The sequence below is a fragment of the Anthonomus grandis genome, chromosome 18 (genome assembly GCF_022605725.1).
Source record: "Anthonomus grandis grandis chromosome 18, icAntGran1.3, whole genome shotgun sequence".
NCBI lineage: Eukaryota > Metazoa > Arthropoda > Insecta > Coleoptera > Curculionidae > Anthonomus > Anthonomus grandis.
In genome coordinates, this window is record NC_065563.1 from 8368498 (window position 1) to 8389027 (window position 20530).

A 20530-nucleotide genomic window follows, 5' to 3' on the forward strand; every position below is an offset into this window, starting at 1 on the left:
TATCTCAATGATCTGCAAGGGATTTTTGAATCTTACTTTCCTGAAGAACAGAATACAAAACGGAAAATAAACTCATGGATTCAAAACCCTTTTTCATCTAAATTGCAAAAGTCTGAAAATATGTCAAATCAGATCTATGAATCATTTCTAGAAATGACATCGGATACAAGCATGGAATCATTGTTCAAAACAATTTCACTAAATGATTTTTGGTGCAGGATTCGTGATGAATATCCACAACTTGCCACAGAAGCTTTGAATGTTCTTCTGCCATTCCCAATAACGTATTTGTGTGAAACGGGATTTTCAGCATATACAGCTACAAAAACAAAATACCGCAATAGACTGGATGCCGAACCAGACATGAGACTTCAACTTTCTTCTATCAAGCCTGACATTACCCAGTTGATGAGGAATAAAAAACAATTACATGCCTCGCATTAAATGAACTTAGTGTTATCATTTGCTTACTAACTCACTACTTACTGTATCTATCTTTTTTTGTATGATTCTTAATAAACAATTCACATATAACTGCTTTTGCTTTTAGTTTAGAGTTTAGGGTTCCGTTAAAAATTTAGTTTTTTAAAAGGGTTCCGTCGCGAAAAAAAAATTAAGTAACACTGACTTAAGGTATTCAAAAAGCTGAGTCACTGACGATTTTTACAGATCTTGACAGAGGATTAAATACTTGTTTAGTAATACTGGGTTTCAGCAACACCTTCGATACTCTGGATCATGATCTTTGGGGAACAATTAAATGATGACCTTAAAAGCATTTCAAATATTTACAGGACCCACTCTTTACTTTTGAAGGAAGCGATACCGAAAGTCTTACTAATGGGTAAAAGTTACAATTTACTTTTGAAGGATACACTTTCAGATTGGTTTTGAACGGCGTCCATTTCAAATTTACTGATTCTTGTAACGTAGGATTAATTCTTAATGATTATTTAAGGTTCTCTCAACATGTTTCTACACTATTAAGCATTGCAAGTCTTAAAATTAGAGTTTCTTTTATCTTTATAAATACAAAGATTATTTAACTGAAGATATCAAATCCATAATTTGTGGTTCAATTTTGGCCGCTAATTCATATTGCAATGTTACTGACCAACCTTAAATTAATTTCCCTTCATAATGATACAGAATTGGTATATGGACTGCGAAAATTTAATCATCTATCAAATAGTTTTCGTGATCCTTACTGGTTGAATCTGGATGAGCGTTTAAAATTATATATGGCTTATCTTGTCTTGAAATTAAATGACTAGCTTACCTACCTAATAATCTTTCTATTAAGCTTATTAAACGTGAAAACATCACAGATTTTAAAATTAAGATATCTAATAAACGGATTCTTAGGCTGACATTTACTAAGAATACTTTTTTTTACCAGAAAAGATTGGATTATTAGAATTTTTTACTAGAACTTTATTATACAGAGGTACAAAAAGTTTTGGTATTTTAAACACATACCATGTACCGCAGGTGACACTCTCTGCAAGGTAAAGCGAATCCGTGAACGGATTTCAATTTCTCGTTCCAAAAAACCCTCTCACACCAAATTTTAATTTAATATCTTATGAAACACTCGACTTACTTCAAAAAAACGATTTTATATTTCTCATTTTGACGCCCTGTATATTGAATACCGAGCGCCCAATTAAAAAATTACATAACGAAAGTCGTATTATTTTCGTTTCTTCCTACATGTGGCCGGAGGATTGGCCTCCTTTTTCCGGACACCCTGTATACAGGGTGGCATCCTTTCAGGGGCGTAATCCTTGTATGAAAATAAGGCAAAAAGTTCATATTAATATGGGTCCGAAATTGCTTCCTAAGGGAGCTACGCCCCTTTGAATAGGACCCCTTGAAGACAATTTTTTCTCTATAACTTTAAAACCCTTTAGAATTAAATTTTGAAAATTGGTGTACTGCATAAACATTTCATTGTGAATAAGATTCTAAATTCAAATTTTTTAAATTTTATTCAGGTGCGTCACATGCGGGGGTTGGTAAGGGTAAAAACATCCCTTTTTCTTTTACTATTTAGGTTATTGTGATTTTCTTTGAAAGTTATAAAATTTTCTAAGTTATTTTCTAATTTCAAGAGTCTTATACGTAAAAAAGGTACTCTTAGTTCAATTCGATAGAGCGAACCATTTACGAGAAAAGCGACTTTAAAAATGTTCTGGATTGCGTATGTTTATTGATAATTCGCATTACGATCGACAAAAAAGACACTTTTTACTTACATTTTATTTTACAATTTATAGAAAGTGTTCAAAATTATTACCATTCGCGTCACGGCAAGCTCTTAATCTTTTTATTAGATTATGGTGCACACGTGGTAGAATTCTTGGATTGCTTTTAATTGTCTGAAATCCTTCCTCTATTCTTTGCCTGAGAACATCAATATTGGGTATAGGGCGGAAATAAACTAGTTGTTTTAGGTGTCCCCATAAATAAAAATCAAGGGGGTTTAGGTCAGGAGACCGTGGTGGCCATGGCACTGGACCCCCACGACCTATCCAGCGGTTTTGATAGGCATTATTTAAATGTTCTCTAGCGAGAATGCTAAAATGTGAGGGAGCACCATCGTGCATAAACCACATTTGTGGTCGTAATTGAAGTGGTAGATTTTCTAATATTTGTGGTAATTCATTCTGTAACAAAATTTGGTAAATTTGTCCATTAAGTCGTTGCGGCATAAATACAGGTCCTTTTAAATGCCCATCGATTATTCCCGCCCACACATTTAAACTAAACTGCTGCTGATGTGCCTTCTGTACCGTAGCATGGGGATTCTCATCCGTCCATAGGTGGTTGTTGTGGAAATTGAAAATTCCTTTTCTTGTGAAGCCGGCCTCGTCAGTAAATAAAATTTTCTTCTCAAAATTTTCAAAAGCAACGCGGTTTTCTTCTAGCCAATTACAGAAGTGTACACGAGCAAGGAAATCTCGCTCTTCCAAAGCCTGAACCCGTTGAATATGATAAGGGTAGAGTAACATATCGTGCAAAATTTTCGGTCCACACGGTTGACTGAGAGGACCCTTCTTGATTTGCGATGATGCGAGTGCTCAAAGATGGATCTTTTTCAATACGATCTAGCACGCGTTCTTCTAATGCTAGGGTTCTGGCATTTCTTGGTCGCCCAACAACTTCCAGTCTTTGAAATGTTCCTTAAGCAAAATTTAAGTAGATATTATGCGATATTACTCACATTTTTGAATTTACCTGTTTCCCTTAAATTACGATCTACTCTTGCGAAAACCGTACGGTGTGGCACTCGTCAATTAGGAAATGCCTCATGATACAATCGTCTTGCTTCAACACAATTACCAAATACTCTTCCGAACATAATGTGAATATCAGCTTGTTCTTGATACGTAAAATCCATGTTTGCTTTTTAAACTTAGAAACACAAAGTACCAAACTCAACAAAGGCAATGCCCTTCTTATTAATAATAAATAGTAATTTGTAAAACACTCTATGAAACTAATTTTACTTTGACAAAGTAAATTGTATTTTACAATGACATTTATCAGTCATTTAAATGCCAAAAACCAAAAAACAACCGCCAACTTCGTTTTAAATGCGTATCCAGTAATTTTATTATGTATTCAAAAAAAAGATTTTATATTTCTCATTTTGACGCCCTGTATATTGAATACCGAGCGCCCAATTAAAAAATGGCATAACGAAAGTCGCATTATTTTCGTTTCTTCCTACATGTGGCCGGAGGATTGGCCTCCTTTTTCTGCAATCAGAAAATTTTCAAAGTCGATTTTCTCGTAAATGGTACGCTCTATCGAATTGAACTAAGAGTACCTTTTTTACGTATAAGACTCTAAAATTTTATAATTTTTAAACAAAATCACAATAACCTAAAAAGTAAAAGAAAAAGGGATGTTTTACCCTTACCAACCCCCGCATGTGACGCACCTGAATAAAATTTAAAAAGTTTGAATTTAGAATCTTATTCACAACGAAATGTTTATGCAGTACACCAATTTTCAAAATTTTATTCTAAAGGGTTTTAAAGTTATAGAGAAAAAATTGTCTTCAAGGGGTCCTATTCAAAGGGGCGTAGCTCCCTTAGGAAGCAATTTCGAACCCATATTGATATGAACGTTTTGCCTTATTTTCATACAAGGATTACGTCCCTAAAAGGATGCCGCTTACTTTTGAACCACCCTGTATTTAAGGGAGTTGATATCTGCCCGGTTTCATTCCAGGAGTTTGGTAAGTAAACAGCCCTTTATTGTGCCTATAAATCGCTTATGTAAATTTTAGAAAAATGCTGAGAAAATACGATGGTAGAAGCAAAGAAAGAATAAATTTATTTAGGGTGTCTAAAATGTTGAAAAAAGCAAAAGGTTGTGGGATTGTAGTAAATCGACTGCCTGTAACAGAAATAATCAATAATTTTTTCCACATAGTTCGCGTCATGACGGAAAATAGAACTGTGAACTGTAGTAAGTCGAATACCTGTTAAAAAAAATCCTAATTGACGTAATGAAAGACGAGAGGAGCCCAACCGACTACAGAAGAAACAAATCAATAATTTTTTTTACGTACTTGACGTTATGAAGAAGAAAGAGGAAAATAACTGCCTGTACATTAAAAATCAATTTTTTCCAGGCAGTTCCCGTCTGGATAGACAAAGACATGAATTGTGAGCTGTAGTAACTCAACTTTCTGTTCGAGAAAAAATCAGAAGTTGACGTCACGAAGAGAAATCAATTCTCTGTAATAGGAACTCAGTCATTAAATTTTTTTCGACTGCCTGTAGAAGAAAACATCAATATTTACGCCCCACAGATGACGTCATGAAAGGGAAGAACTGTAGGATGTAATAACACGACTGTCCGAAAATAAGAAATCAATAATTTCTTCCATGCAGTTGACGCCATAAAGAGGAAAATAACTCAACTGTCTGAAAGAAAAAAATCAATAATTTCTTCCAGGCAGTTCGCGTCATGAGAGAGAAAGACAAGAACTGTGAATTGCACTAAATCATATCATGAAAAAGAACGAAGAGAATAACTCAACCCCCTGTCGAAAAAAAAATCAATAATTTTTTTCAAGTAGTTTATTACGTAATAAAGGATAAGGGAGAACAGCTCAACTGCCTGTAGAAGAAAAATCAATATTTTTTCCAGGCAGTTGACGTAATGAAAGAGAAACGGGCCTGTAAAAGATAAAACCAATAATTTTTTCCAATTAGTTGAAGTCATGAAGAAGAAAAAGGAGAATTTCTTCCAGGTAGATTACGTCATGAGAGAAAGAGAAAAACTGTCTGTAATAACTGAAAGAGGAAAATAACTCAACTATCTGTAAAAGAAAAATCAATAATTTCGTCCAGACAGTCCGCGTTATGAGAGAGAAAAAGGACTGAGCTGTAGTAACTAAACTGTCTATTAACTAAAAACAAAATAATTCTTTCTAAGTAGCTAACGTCATAAAGAAGAAAAAGGAGAAAAGCGTGTTAAAGAGAAGAATAGCCCAACTATTTATAAAACAATTAATAAACTAATAATTTCTTCCAGACAGTTAATGTAATAGAGAAAAACCGTAGAATATTTCAACTGTCTGTAAAAGAAAAAATGTATGATTTTGTCCAAGTATTTGACATCATAAAGAAGGAACAGGAGAATAACTCAACTTATAGGTAATTGAGATTTTGATTCTGCCTGAAAGAAATTATTGACTTTTTCTTCCAAGCAGTTGACGCCATAAAGAGGAGAATAACTCAACTGTCTGAAAGAAAAAATCAATAATTTTTTCCAAGTAGTTTACGTAATGAAGGAGAAAGGAAAACAGGTCAACTGCCTGTAGAAGAAGGATCAATATTTTTTTCAACCAGTTTATGTTCTTGAAGGAGACCGAGAAGAACTCAACTGCCTATAGCAGAACAAAATCAATCATTTCTTTCAGGCAGTTGACGTAATGAAAGAGAAACGGGCCTGTAAAAGATAAAACCAATAATTTTTTCCAAATAGCTGAAGTCAAGAAGAAGAAAGAGGAGAATAACTCAACTGTGTGTTGAAGAGAAGAATAGCCCAACTGCCTGTAAAACAAATAAATTAATAATTTCTTCCAGGCAGTTGATGTAATAGAGAAAAACCCAAAAATATTTCAATTGCCTGTAAAAGAAAAAAAAGAATGATTTTGTCGAAGTATTTGACATCATGTAAAACATAATGTTATAAAAATGTTCAATAAAATACCTATGAAGAGCACTTGAAAGCAAAAAATTTAAAACATTTTTAAAATTAACTCTAATTGAAAAAGGCTTTTCTTCACTTGATGAACTCCGAAATGATACAACTTTCCCGAGTTTGAGCTGATAGATAACATAACACTACTTTTTATTTAAATTTTACTTGAATGCATAAATACCCACATTGATATTATACTTAGTTCCTCAATTGCCATTGTGTCATGTGTTTGTGTGCCTTTTTAATTGTATTGTATTTAAAATTAGTGCAACTTTTATTTTGTTATTAAAATACTGTGTAAGCAATTTAAGTTTTATGCTAATTTTAATTTAGTTCATAATCTTAATTTTATATTCTTTTGATACATCTTACACCTATTATCGGTTATTATTCTTTTGGATGAATAAAGATTTATTGATATTAATATTGACATCATAAAGAAGAAATAGGAGAATAGCTCAACTTACAGGCAATTGATATTTGGATTCCGCCTGAAAGAAATTATTTACTTTTTCTTCCAAGCACTTGACGCCATAAGAAACAATTAAAGGATGCAGTACACAACTGTCTGGACTCCCAAATAAAAAACCTCTTTTTTTCTGCTTTTTTCATCCTCATCGCTTTTTTTTCCAAAAAAACCTACGTTTCAATCTTACAATCAATCACTCAACATACATTTAGGCCCACTCAAAACCATAAGACATAAAAAAAATAAAATATGTAAAAAAATAGTTTATTTTATATAAAATAGAAAAATTACTCTACAGTTGTAGCTCCGACTGGTAAACTCTCTCCACCATATCGTTGACCTCAATTTCCCTTGCGACTCCTAGAAGACACTCATTCAATATATCCTCTGATAGCCTAAGGCAAAAAGAGTTAGTTGCTTTGGACCCCGCGAAAAACAATTTACTCACTTGTTCATTAACACCCATGGCTGGCAAGTGGTGGACCTCTTATACATCGGATTATTCTTGCAGTGCCTGTAAAAGTCCAACTTGTACTGGATGGCCTCCACAGCCAGTTTCTTATCTAGGGGATCCAAGGGTTTTAAACTTCTTTCGCACTTCTTAATGCGGCTTATTTTCATGTTAGAGAAGTTCTTAGGTTTGGTTTTTTGATTGCGTGGAGGAGTAGCCTAAAAATCCAATACTAAAAAATTATACAAACATGACTAATGGGTACCTTATTAGTCTTTTTATCGTCCCCTACGTCGGTTTGGGTTTGCGAGGAGGACGTTTTGGCCACTTTGTCACCCTCATCAGGGATTTCTTCCACGGGTTCAATCAGGGAATTATCGTCAGTTATGCATATCAGTCGGGCGTTTCTGTCCCCTGTTACGGTCACTTTAGGCCTAAAATAATCATAATAATCACGCGTCGGTTTATGTAATAATTAAAAATAAATGCGTCGAATGCAAATTAACGATTAATATTCCCAGTAGGATTTTCGACAGTAAATGCGTTTACATTTAAGGAGAAACTATTTATAACGGTGACCCGGCGGTTGGTCTGATATGGGAACTCAATAATAACATAATGACCCACTAATTGAACGGTGGCATCATTGTTTGCTTTTTTTTCCAATTTACAGGGTGTCAAGAAAAAATTGTTAAAAAGAAAAATGCCTGGTGTATAATTAGGTTCTATACTATGAAGATCAGGTCATTTAAGACTTTAAAATGACTTTAACTGCCTGGAAGAAAAGGCACTTTTCATATCTAGAGTAATTTCGTTTGGGGTATATTATAAATACCCCTTAAGCCTGTTAGACATTCCTTCGTGCATGAAGGTGAAATACATGGAATAAAATGGAAAATGTATTCGGAGGCGTGGAAAAGATCTCTAAGCCTAAAAAACATAAAATCTCTGGAATAAACTCGGAATTGCTCCAGTTTCCTAGAATAAAAGAAAATCTCATTTTAAATGATTGGAATATATAGAAAGAAAGAAAGAAAGAAAACCTGCTTTACGTAAGAATAATCTTGTGTACAAGCATCCTACAAGCTAAAAAAACAAAACAAAAATACAGTTTCAAAAATTGATAAAACAATGAACAAAATTAAACACAAGAAGACAAAATTATATATATATTAAATATCTTTTAAATTTCTTAACATCCGATATATGTCGAACACATGGAGCAACATGATTGTAAATTTTCTTACTTATGTAAATTAATGAGTTTTTGATAAGGGAAGACGTAGGAATAGGTAGGGGAACATCATTTACACGACGAGTCAAATAGACAGTGTCAGAGGGTAGTTTGGGAATTTTGTGAATAAGAGCAGCTGTTTCTAAGATAAGGAGTGAAAAAAGAGTTAGGATTTTTTCAGAAATGAAGAGGGGTTTGCAAGAATCTTTTAACTTAGCAGAACACAGGTATCTAACTGCTTTTTTTTGAATAACAAAGACAATGTTAAGTAGCCCCTTATTGGTTAAACCCCAAAAAGGCAAGCCATACCGAATATGAGATTCAATAAGTGAAAAGTACTGAACGTAAAACCACCCCTCTCAGCTCTTGTTTTGCCATTCTTACTGCAAAACATCCAGAAGATAATTTCCCAGCTAAATGTAAAATATGATCTTCAAACCGAAGGCGACCATCAATGGTAATTCCTAGGAACTTGCAGCACTCTTTATTCTGCAAGAGGGAATTTTCGTCAAACATCAGACCCTAAACATCGCACTTAAACCCCATAATACTGCCGTGCAAAGACAATAGGTCGTAAGTGACAAAATTTTGGATTTTAAGATTTTTGCATATTTGGGACCGGTATGATTATTCTGATCAGTATACTATAGTATATTTATGACTTTATACTTATACTAAGTCATAAAGTCGTATGTTAAGTAGAAATACCCGAAACAGTATAACAATTTTGTCATATCTGCCAAATATTGAGAAAATACTAAATCAAAATGTCGTATTTAATATATACAAAAACGAAATGTACTATGTGTCACTTAAGACATATTAATTTAGCTTATTAAAAAGTAATTTGAAAAATTTAAAAACTGCACTCTGTACTCATTTCTTATCTACTTTATAAATTCTGAGCAAACATCTGTAAAGCAAATTAAATTAAAATATTTGCAATCAGGGCACACCTTCGTGAGTGCTGATGCCTTCCACCATCAGGTGGAGAAATCATTAAAACAAAAAGGAAAGGTTTTAGACTTTGAAGACTATAAGAATTGTGTACAATTGTAGAATAGTGGCCGAAATAGCTGCCTAGAAATGAACCTTCATGATTTTCTGAACGTAAGAGACTTTTCTTCCCGATTCAAACTAAAAAAAACTGAACCAAAACCCTACCTTTCTAATATTTGTGAAGTAACTTTTGTCAGAGGGTGTAGGACATTATTGTATAAAACAAACTTCAAGAGTGCTTTAATTGAACTGGACTTCCTTACTGCCAAAGCACTAAAAGAAGGCGTTCCTGATCCAGAAAGAAAAACTATTCCTAGAGGTATCATTAGCTATAAAAAGCTAGAAAACAAAATCTTATTCAGAAACTGAAACTTGAAGAGCAATGGGTATTTCAAAGGGCCGACTTCTGTTTTGGCAAAGTTTGCCTGAAAATCAGGAAGAAACCAATCTGGATGACTAAACTGTTTATTATTATAACGTTAATTTTAATGTTAAGGATTTATATATTTATTTTTGATTGACGTCATATACTAATATAGACGAACTAATAAATGTTTCTATTAGTTTATATTATGTTATTTTATGTCCCACTGAAAAATTACATTTTTCCTATTATCTTTAACCATGATAACAATAGCTGTAATTGCACATTGTTGATCATTAATATTTTATAATAGTTTTTATTAGGTTTTACATTATCATTATTAAGACAGTATGTCGTAACTTCACATAATATTTACCTATAATTATATATCACTAAGATAATATGTCGTATCGCAACAATCCCAAGTCAAAAAGTCGCAACTGTCAAAAAGATAGGTCAATTTCAATTTAAAAAATCTGAATATTTACTTAATCAAAATGTCGTAACTTTCAAATTTTCAAATATCTCCACCAAGGTACCATATAAGATATCAATCGATTTATACCTCAAATCAGGGGAATTTTAATTTTCCATTGAGCTAAAAAAATTATGAATTTAACGTAATTCATTAAGGATTCAAATTGTCATTGAAAAAATGCAAATATATTCGAATTTAAAATTTATTACTTACGACCTCTTGTCTTAGCACGGCAGAATAGATGTCTTTCTTACATTAAACACGAGCCTGTTGGAAGCACACCACCCTGATAAAATCTGAAGGTCTTCATATAATCAGAATTTCTATGGCTCCATAGTATGGTGGTATTATCAGCAAACTGAACTGAGCAGTTTCAATGAACTCAAGTCATCCACATACAGTAAAAATAACAGTGGTCCCAACACTGAACCCTGGGGAACGCCGCATTTTAGGGATCTAGAAGCAGACAAACGCCCAGACACTGTAACCTTCTGAGTACGATTTAATAGATAGGACTCAAGCCATCGCAACGCTACGCCCCTAAAACCATATTTATCGAGCTTAGATAACAGTATTCCATGATCCACACAGTCAAATGCTTTGGATAGATCATAAAACACTGCCGCCGATGACTCTCCAGAATTCAAGGACACAAAGCCGCTCTCCAAAAAGCTAAAGACAGCATCATGAGTCCCTTTACCGGCTTAAAATCCAAACTGATTTGCAGACAAAATGCCATTATGATGTAAAAAGGACAAAATTCTGCTTTTTGTAAGTTTTTCAACTATCTTAGAGAGGGTAGACAAAATAGAAATGGGACGGAAATTACAAGGCTGATCCAAATCTCCACCCTTATGAAGAGGGATAACCACTGCCTCTTTTAAACATGAAGGAAAAATGCCAATATGTAAAGAATTGTTTATGGCAGAAACTAAAGCATTTAAGGCTGAATTAGGCAAAAAGAGTAACAACCTCGAAGATATCCCATCAGCTCCAGATGATTTATGGTTTTTTAGGCGTTTGATTTCATTTTTTACTTCAGTAAGATCGACAGGATGAAAGAAAAATGAATGCTCAACCGATACTTGTTGAAGATAGTGTAAGGGATCAATGCTACTACGAATGCCCTTGAGCAAGATATTAGGTATATCACAATAATAGTCGTTTAAAATGTCAGGTCTAACTCCGGTTCAGATACTTTTCTATGGCAATGTCTAAAATCATTAATAATCGACCAACACTATCTTTGCCTATTTGATGACATATTTAAGCGATCCCTATAATAATTAGATTTTGCTGCTTTAATTGTCTTTCTGTACAGACTACGGTATTTCTGATGATATACAAGGATATTTTCATTTGTGGCATATTTGCACAATTTAGTCAAAAAACGGAGGTTTTTAGGTGAAATTCTAAGGCCTCTTGTAACCCATGGTTTTCGTTTCTTAGTTTTAAGCCTCATTTTAGGAAAGCACTGATTCATCTTATCACACAGAACTTGAAAAAATAAAGTAAGTGGGTCAGAAGCCATTTCAAGTGCATTCCAATTTACCGAAGCTGTAGCAGCAGAAAAAGCATTGAAATTTCTCCTGCTGAAAATTCTTCCCATATAATGAGATGAGGATAATACAGTAATATATGGCATTTCAGCAATAATAGCTTCATGGTCGGAAATACCAGATGGGAGTACTGTGCATAAAACATCATCAACATTTGTACAGAAATAGCCAATTGTAGTTGCAGATGAAGAAGTTATTCTTGTGGGAGAAAGAAGGTGCATTTTCAAGTCGTAAGAATTTAAAATACTTAAAAGAGAAGTACGTGGCAAGGTTTCATCAGTGTAGTTGATATTAAAGTCACCAGCCAATATAACCTTAGAGTGTAGGGACTGGGATAAAAGAAAATCAAGTTTGTCCAGAAACATAGCAATATCTCCTGTAGGTGGCCTATAAACACAAAGAATATATAAATTAAAACGCTTACAAAAAGAAAGAGAGAATTCAAAAACATTCTCTAACAAAAGATTATCATACTTATCAATATTACAAGAAATCGTTTCAATTGTTTGCCTAGCCAAGATCATGGTTCCTCCATGTATAGATTGTTGACGACAAAAATTTGATATAGGAACATAATCAGATATTAAAAAACATTCACTAGGCCTCAACCAGTGCTCAGTCAGAAGTACAATATCAGGAAAATTACATGTGTCCAGCAAAAGATGAAGCTCATCCATCTTGTTTCTTAGGGATTGTATATTAAGAATAAAGATACTTTTAAGCTTTTCGAAGAGCTAATTTCAATCTTACTAGTAGAATATGAACATGAATGAGATTCAACCTTCGTGGACATGTCTATAAAAAAGAAGAATTTAATTCACGATCAGTAATCAGTTCAGACTCATTCATTTGATGATTCAAAGACAATTTATTCGATGAAATATTAATTTTAAAATATTTGAAAATATGTGCATGTAATAATGATGCCAAGTCTGAATCAAAGTTACTGGCGTAATTAGACTCTAAAATCCCATACAGACTTATATTATTTGCATGAAAAGTACGATAAAGAACCTTATTACTATTACAGATAACATTATGGTTTAAATAAGTATAAGGGCTTGTCATCACTAAAGTGTTTGTATCAACATGATTTTGAATTAAATTTTTTAAAAGATCAGAAGAACAAATTCCATTTAACATTACTATTAAAAAATCTTCTTTCGTAAAGTCCTTAACTAAATTTGATGCTGTCCTAATCACCTCACTGCTTGAACTGCCTGGCTTCAGGAAACACTGGACCTTGTAGTAAGCTTCAAACTTTAAACGTAAACGTCTTAGGAACTACAATTTTCACCAACAAAGAGAAGCCGAGGTCGACTATCGTCAGGTGTATTTGGCCTAGTTGGTTGCTGTGTTGGAGAATTAATAACAACAGATTTAGATATCTGTAACTGTTGCTTCAATGCACAAATGTCGGAATAACAGGTGAGCCGGAATAACAGTCGGAAGAAAGTGAGGACTGTGACTGTAAGGATACGGAAGATGTTAATTTCATTTGAGTTTGTTAAAAAATTAAAATACTGCTTAAAGAAAATGGTTCTTCATTTTTTGGTGGTAATTTTACCCAAAAAGTTTTTCCAAATGACAATCAAAAGGCATTTTGTCCACTATAGACATGCAAATAGCATTTTGTCCATATGTTTTTCTAAAATACCTAAGTTACTTTTGCTTCTTCTAGTCTGTATATATCCTAAATTTTCCTAATTTTTTGGTAAAAGTCCTAACTCGGTAAGTAAGACCGATTCGTAGCATCAGTTTTTGATGTTTCCTAAAAATTTACAATTTTGGACAAACCGCATTTTGCAAGTCTGCTTCTCATTTATTAACAAATTTTAATATCCTGAAAAGAATGAAAAGTAGTTTCAAATATTTGGATATAAATGAAAAACGGTTCCGAGAAACCTGGAAAAGATTAAAAATTACTTACAAAACAGAATCGCATCAAAATCCTGGAAGACTTAATAAATTACTTAAGAAATATTAGAATAAGAAAAGAAATTATTCTGGAAATTGTTCTTAATGCCCAGAAGATACAGTTACACACCAAATGCTAGGAGTAAAATAAATCAAATCACTTAAATGTTCAAAAGATACTTAAAGTGGCTTTGGTAAATTTAAATATATATATATTTAGAATTAAAAGAAAATGACCCGAGAAACCTGGAAAACACGAAAAATTCCATCAAATTTCTCGAAAAAATAAAAAAAAATCCTTTTTGACTTTAAAATGCTTTAGTGTTAAAATGATTTAACATTGATTGAAATACTTATCACTTTCCTATATTAACTTTTCAAGATCTATTTGACGATAAACAGAATCTTTTAAAAATTTCATTTTTTTTCCTAATAGTAAAACCAGTGTTATTTTAAATATGACACTTTATATACAGGGTGTCCCGTAATTAATTGGAGATAGGTTAATGTAGGATACCTGACATGAAAATAAACCGTTTGAGCTCAATATCGCTTAGCAAAATGTTATTGGTTTTCGTTTTACAGGGTGTTAAAACTAATTTTTTACCAAACATTTATTGAAATATTTTGGAATCCCCTGGACAGATTAACCTAAAATTTGGCGTACTCTTATTATTTGGGATGAGGAACACGAATATAATATATATTTTCCCATTACCACTAGATGGCGCCACATACAACAACATTGAGTGATTAAAATGGTCATAACTTTTTTGTACTACCTATTTTTGTAATTCTAATTGTAACGGTCTACTTTTTGTAGATCAAAGAAGTATACCTTTTTTAACTAGAATTAAATGCTGTTTTATTATTTTCACTCGCAAATGTACGTACAGGGAGGTCGTAAAAAAAAAAAGGCTACGGCAGCGTTATACGCGGAAAAAACTCGATCCGACCGCGTTCAGAGGGCCAGAGCCAAAGAGGGTGGTGGCCACGTCACCAACCATCGATACCGCGGGGATTAACCCACTTTTCTATTTATTGAGTCTCCCCGAATAACCGGTAACCTCCTCAATAAGCTTAACGTCCTAAATAGTAATCCAGCGATAAAACTGCTCCTAGGTGCAAACTAGTAGACTGGGGGATTCGGCCAAATGCCTGAAGAAAAAGAGCAAATTCAAAAAAAAGGCCAAATTCCTAAGACCGCACACTAAACTTAAAATACAGAACTACAAAGTTTATAGAAACGATAGGCCAAAAGTAGTGGGCGGGGGCACGGCAATACTAATCAAAAGAGACATTACTTACCAAGAAGTACCGCAACGTAATACAGACCCGGCAATAGAAAACACAGCAATTAAAGTATTCTTAGAAAACAAAGAAGTTCTCATCATCGCAGTATATAAGCCACCATCTCAATACTTAACAACAGAAACATTAGACACTTTTTTTAGAGAATACACCCCCACCGTAGCGGCGGGGGATTGGAACGCAAAAAATAAAGCTGGGGATGCGTAGCAGAGACAGCAGCCGGGCGCACACTGGAAAGGTACATAAGTGAAAATACTATACAGGTAGTAGCACCAAAAGACCCTACACACTATCACCATACCAGTCCTGATATTCTAGATATAGCTGTCACAAAAAACTTAAGCCATAACATTGTGGTTGAAAATATGAACTCTCTTAGTTCCTCTGTTCATAGTCACTGTAGCTCAAACCTTTATGCAAGATCCCTATCCTGAATGTTTAAAAATATACTTGCAGAAAATCATCCAATCCCAACTCCAAGCTCTATTGAGGAAATAGATTCCTCAATAGAACAATTAACCGATGCAATTAAAGAATCGTTTAATTTAGCAACCACTAAAATCCCAATCCCAAACACCCACTCCATAGTCTTCCCAATGAGAACTAAAATTAAAATAAGAACAAGAAACAGACTAAATAAACAGGCTAGACTGCAAAAAGACCCAGAGGCAAAAAGAGTTGCGAATAATCTTACGAAAAGAATAAAAAACGAAGTCTTCGACTTCAGAAATGAAAGATGGTGCAACTTTTTAGAAGAACTTAACGATGGCGATGAAGACAAATCAAAATTCTGGAAGGTTTCAAAAATACTGAGAGGGAGAACAAAAACAGAGCTCCCGCCCATAGAAAACCAAGACGGTCTTCTGGTATACTCGGACTGGGTTAAGGCGGAAACTTTTAACAGATCATTAACAGAACAATTTGACCTAAACGATATACCAGATAATCCCGAATTATGTGAAGAAATAGAGCTATTAAACGTACAAATCGAAAACCTACCACTAAACGCATTACCAAACTACAAAAGTATAAGCCTAGATGAAATGAGAGACGTAATTAAAGACCAAATGAATAAGAAAGCACTAGGCCATGATGAAATTAACAACAAAATGCTGAAAACGGTTTTTATGTTCAAGAGTGTATTGTCAGATAGTGTTTTCAGCATTTTGTTGTTAATTTCATCATGGCCTAGTGCTTTCTTATTCATTTGGTCTTTAATTACGTCTCTCATTTCTTCTAGGCTTATACTTTTGTAGTTTGGTAATGCGTTTAGTGGTAGGTTTTCGATTTGTACGTTTAATAGCTCTATTTCTTCACATAATTCGGGATTATCTGGTATATCGTTTAGGTCAAATTGTTCTGTTAATGATCTGTTAAAAGTTTCCGCCTTAACCCAGTCCGAGTATTTCCGAGTATTTTTTTATTATTCAATTTATAACAAATGTATGAGCCTGTGCTATTTTCCGGTCGAATGAAAGAAAGCAATTGTGGTAGTAATACCTAAACAGGGTAAAAACATAAAAAAACCGAAAAGTTACAGACCCATTAGTCTGCTGCCATCACTGGGAAAAATCTTTGAAAAAACGGTACTAAGCAAATTATGGGAGGAGCTAGATGAACTCAAAATAATCCCGGAAGAGCAGTGCGGATTTACAAGAGGATTATCAATCGAGTTGCAGCTTGCACGGATACAACATGGTGGATTCATTTAATGCGAAGGGATCTACCACCATAATCACGCTCGACATCGAAAAGGCCTTCGATAGAGTGTGGCATGACGGTTTGATCTATAAGCTGCAGAAATTTGGGGTGTCCGCAAGGTTCATTAAGTTTATAAAAAATTTCCTGAAAGACAGGAAATTTACCGTTAGAATAAATAATACTATCACCTTCTTTAACAGGATGAAAGCGGGAGTTCCCCAAGGCTCCCCGCTCGCATCAATTTTATCTTAACATATATTAAGCGGACATTCCAAAAAGCACACACTATTCGCAAGTCGCATTATTCGCGGACGACACTTGTATCTTTGCGAGCTGTAAAAATGTAGTCCAGATATCAGCGTACATGCAGAGTCATCTAGATAAAATTATAGAGTGGGCAAACAACTGGAAAATCAAAATAAATAGTAAGAAAACAGAGGCCATTCTAATAACAAAAAAGCATGACCGCAACATCCCAAATTTGGCAATTTCGGGCACGCTGGTTCCCTGAAAAGACGAGATAAAGTACTTAGGAGTATATTTCGACAAAAAGAATAACTTCAACACGCACATTATAAAGCAAATTAACTCATGCAATAGAACCATTCATGCGCTCTACTCCTTTCTCTGCAGGAGCAGTAAGCTCTCTTTGACTAATAAATTAATGGTCTATAAATAGGTTCTAAACTACTTTACGCCTCAAACATTTTCTGGTCTACCACGAAGACAAACATCAGAAAGCTTCAGGTGTTTCAGAATAAGTGTTTGAGGATGTTCACAAATGCACCCTTCTTCGTAAGGAATGTTGATCTGCACTCTGACTGCAAACTTGATACAATTCAAGAATACATAATTAAAAAACATTCAAAGTTCAAGGAAAAAACCAGAAGTGTAGACAACTCCCTTATAGGAGGATTTCTCCTGAGACCAAGAGAAAACCGGCCATGGTTGTTTTCTCTGCGAGGAGTGGGCCTCCTTTCCTATCCTGAAATAAGTTAAAAATCCTTTAATCCAACCTCAGCACCCAGATGCTACAGAGAAAAGTGGTATAGGATATCAAAGTACCATAGCACGCAGTTGCAACTGAGAAGACCGGCAAGAGCAATAATAGCTAGTCCGGAAGAAACCTGTGTAACAAAGGGACGCACAATTTTTGTTTTAAAATAGTACAATGTTCCTTTACCATTATGTACATGGTACTTAAAAACTTGTACGTGGTCTTTTACCCAACTTTACCACCACTCAAGAATTTTTACTTAAAATTAATTGATTTAATATAATAATTATAAAAAATGTGATAGTTTCATTTTTATTCCTATATGTGACTACTACATACTGTAAAATTGTACTAAAACCAGTTAAAAAATTAACTTTTTAGGCAATCACCCTATACATTCAGTCGACTAAATAACGCATCAGTAGAACCATATAATATGGTTTATAGTTTCTGTTTGGATTTGGTTGCCTCACGTTGTTTCTTTAATTAGTCACCTCGCGTAATTGTATTTATAAACAATAATTATTACATTGTTATTGTTGTTTTTGTTGCGAGCGAAGATTGCGGTTTCGGATCTATTTTCCTGTTAAAAACATGGTAAGCACTAAATATTTAAGCTATGACTGATTATTAATGTTAAGAGTAAAAAGTGCTTTATAACGGTCACATTTTAAGTAAATGCGTGTCCCATATATATTGTAACGTAATTCAGGAACATATTCCTTTTTGAAACACACACCCCTGACTGTCGTCTAATTGTTTTCAAGTAAACAACAAAACTTATTAAAATGTCACCCTTGATCCCTTTTAAAGACGTATAGAACAATTTGGAAATGCTTAGAAGTTTCTAGTTTAACAAGCGAGTATACAAATTGGAGAAAATCAGAATTGTAACCTAAATTGGGGTCCTCAAACAAGATGAACTACAAAAACTAGACACTAGGCGAAAAAATTAAATTAGACCTAAGTAGAATCCTCAATAAACTTAACTCATTAGCTTGAACTATAAAATAAGAGCGAAACAGTGCAAAAAATATGAGATAATTGACGTATTGATATTTTCATAACAATATTATGTATTCGGTGTTAAGTTCCACATTAAGCGCCTCATAAATATGTACTGATGTAAGCATTTAAAGTGCTACTTAAGTTTCCTTAGCAGGCGAGAAGAAACTTAAAACGACTGGGAAACGTGAAAACGAACAAATATAAATTTAGGTAGAATTTGGGGTGAAATAAGAGCGGGATAACGGCCTGAAGATGGTTCCAGTTAAGCCGAAACACGTCCAAACGACATTAACTTCTTGGGTGCGATTTGGGCACCAACTGCAGTAGACTTACCTGGAATATCTGGCATAAAATGTGACTGAATGGAAAATGAGTTCAGAAATTGCTTCGAATTTTTATTTGGTCCGGAGTTCAACTTTGGTTATTCCTCAGCCAATCAATTTTTTTTTAAATTGTACTAATCCACCTTAGACGTGGCCAGAAGCTTTGCATCGCATTAAGAATGTATTAAGTTTATTTATTTAAATGTAAGTTAAAGAATTGTATGGTGGTGCGAGACATCTGGCCATGCACAAGGTGTTTTTTGTACAATTATTTATGTGCCAAAGGTACAATATTATTGTACCAACAAAAATTGTAAAATTAAATGTCAAAGTAGTTTTTATTATAACCATTATTTTTTATTCTTTTTATCTTAAGTGAAGTAAATAGTTTTAATTATTTGATAAATTTAGTAGACATTGTATTTTCAACTCTGTTTTTTCGTCTTGTTGCTAGTTTTTTTTGTTACAAAATGGAAGACGCCTTTTTACCTGAGGAAAAGTTTGATATGTTAAAATGTTATATCCTATGCTACAGCAACGCCGTTGAAGCTGGTCGTATGTATTTAAATAACTATCTACACAGGAAAGAACCTGGTACAAAAATTTTCGGACGATTAGTTTTTAATCTTAAGCAGTATGGTGCGTTTAAGCCCTGCAATGAAGAAAAAGAAAATAATGTGGTATTAGCTGTAACTGAAAATCCGGAAATATCTGTTAGAAAAATTGAAAATACCACTGGAATACCAAAATCTACTGCCCATTTCATTTTGAAAAAAACATAAATACCACCCGTTTAAATTCAGAATCTGTCAAGGCAGAACATTTTGTAAATGGTACACCAGGAAGTGTCAGGAGGATGAAACATTTCCCCATAGGATTATCTGGTCCGACGAGAGCATGGTTACAAATAATGGAATTTTTAACCGGAAGAACACCCATTATTGGTCAAGAGATAATCCCCGAGTACACCGAATGGCTAGACTTCAGCACCGTTTCGGTTTTAATATGTGGGTTGGCATTTTTGTAACAGATTTAATAGGCCCCTTTTTTTACAACAATTCCCTTACCTCGGAACGGTATCGCAACTTATTGGAACGCGTTTTGGAAGAATCCTTGGACAACTTACCGCTTGCCAAGGTTAGAAACTATTGGTTTCAGCAGGATGGTGCGCCCGCACACAATGCCCTAATCGTGAGAGAGTATCTATCAAATAGATTTCCGGAAAAATGGATAGAAACACATTCAACAGTTCCGTGGCCTCCTCGTTCCCCAGACATAACTCCGCTCGACTTTTTTCTCTAGGGCTATTGCGAAAATTTGTTTACATTAGTGTTTTTGAATCTAAGGATCAGCTGAGGAGAATTGTTCTTGAAGCATTTGAGAGCATTACACCTGATATGTTAAGAAGTGTTTTAAACTCGACTGTTAAAATATGTTATCTGTGTTTGGAGAATAATGGAAATTTGTTTGAACATTTATTACTCTGATTTG

The 20530-nt window shown here is 34.0% G+C and overlaps 2 protein-coding genes across 3 annotated transcripts in view; one reads left to right on the forward strand and one right to left on the reverse strand.

The window, feature by feature from the left end:
- Window positions 1-6945: 6945 nt before the first annotated feature.
- The window catches only part of LOC126746865 (uncharacterized), a 203162-nt gene continuing 189577 nt past the window's right edge, over window positions 6946-20530 (reverse strand). Inside the window, exons 9-11 of the mRNA XM_050455255.1 lie at window positions 7414-7582; window positions 7146-7366; window positions 6946-7092 (exon numbers count right to left, since the gene is read on the reverse strand). Coding sequence (XP_050311212.1) covers window positions 6990-7092; window positions 7146-7366; window positions 7414-7582 — 493 coding nt within the window. The 3' untranslated portion in view covers window positions 6946-6989. The remainder of the gene's footprint in view (window positions 7093-7145; window positions 7367-7413; window positions 7583-20530) is intronic.
- The window catches only part of LOC126746879 (transforming growth factor beta-1-induced transcript 1 protein-like), a 104576-nt gene continuing 102216 nt past the window's right edge, over window positions 18171-20530 (forward strand). Inside the window, exon 1 of one of the 2 annotated variants that reach the window (XM_050455284.1) lies at window positions 18171-18305. In XM_050455284.1, the coding sequence (XP_050311241.1) occupies window positions 18303-18305 (3 nt within the window). In that variant the 5' untranslated portion in view covers window positions 18171-18302. The remainder of the gene's footprint in view (window positions 18306-20530) is intronic. The other variant, XM_050455277.1, reaches the window with a different exon arrangement.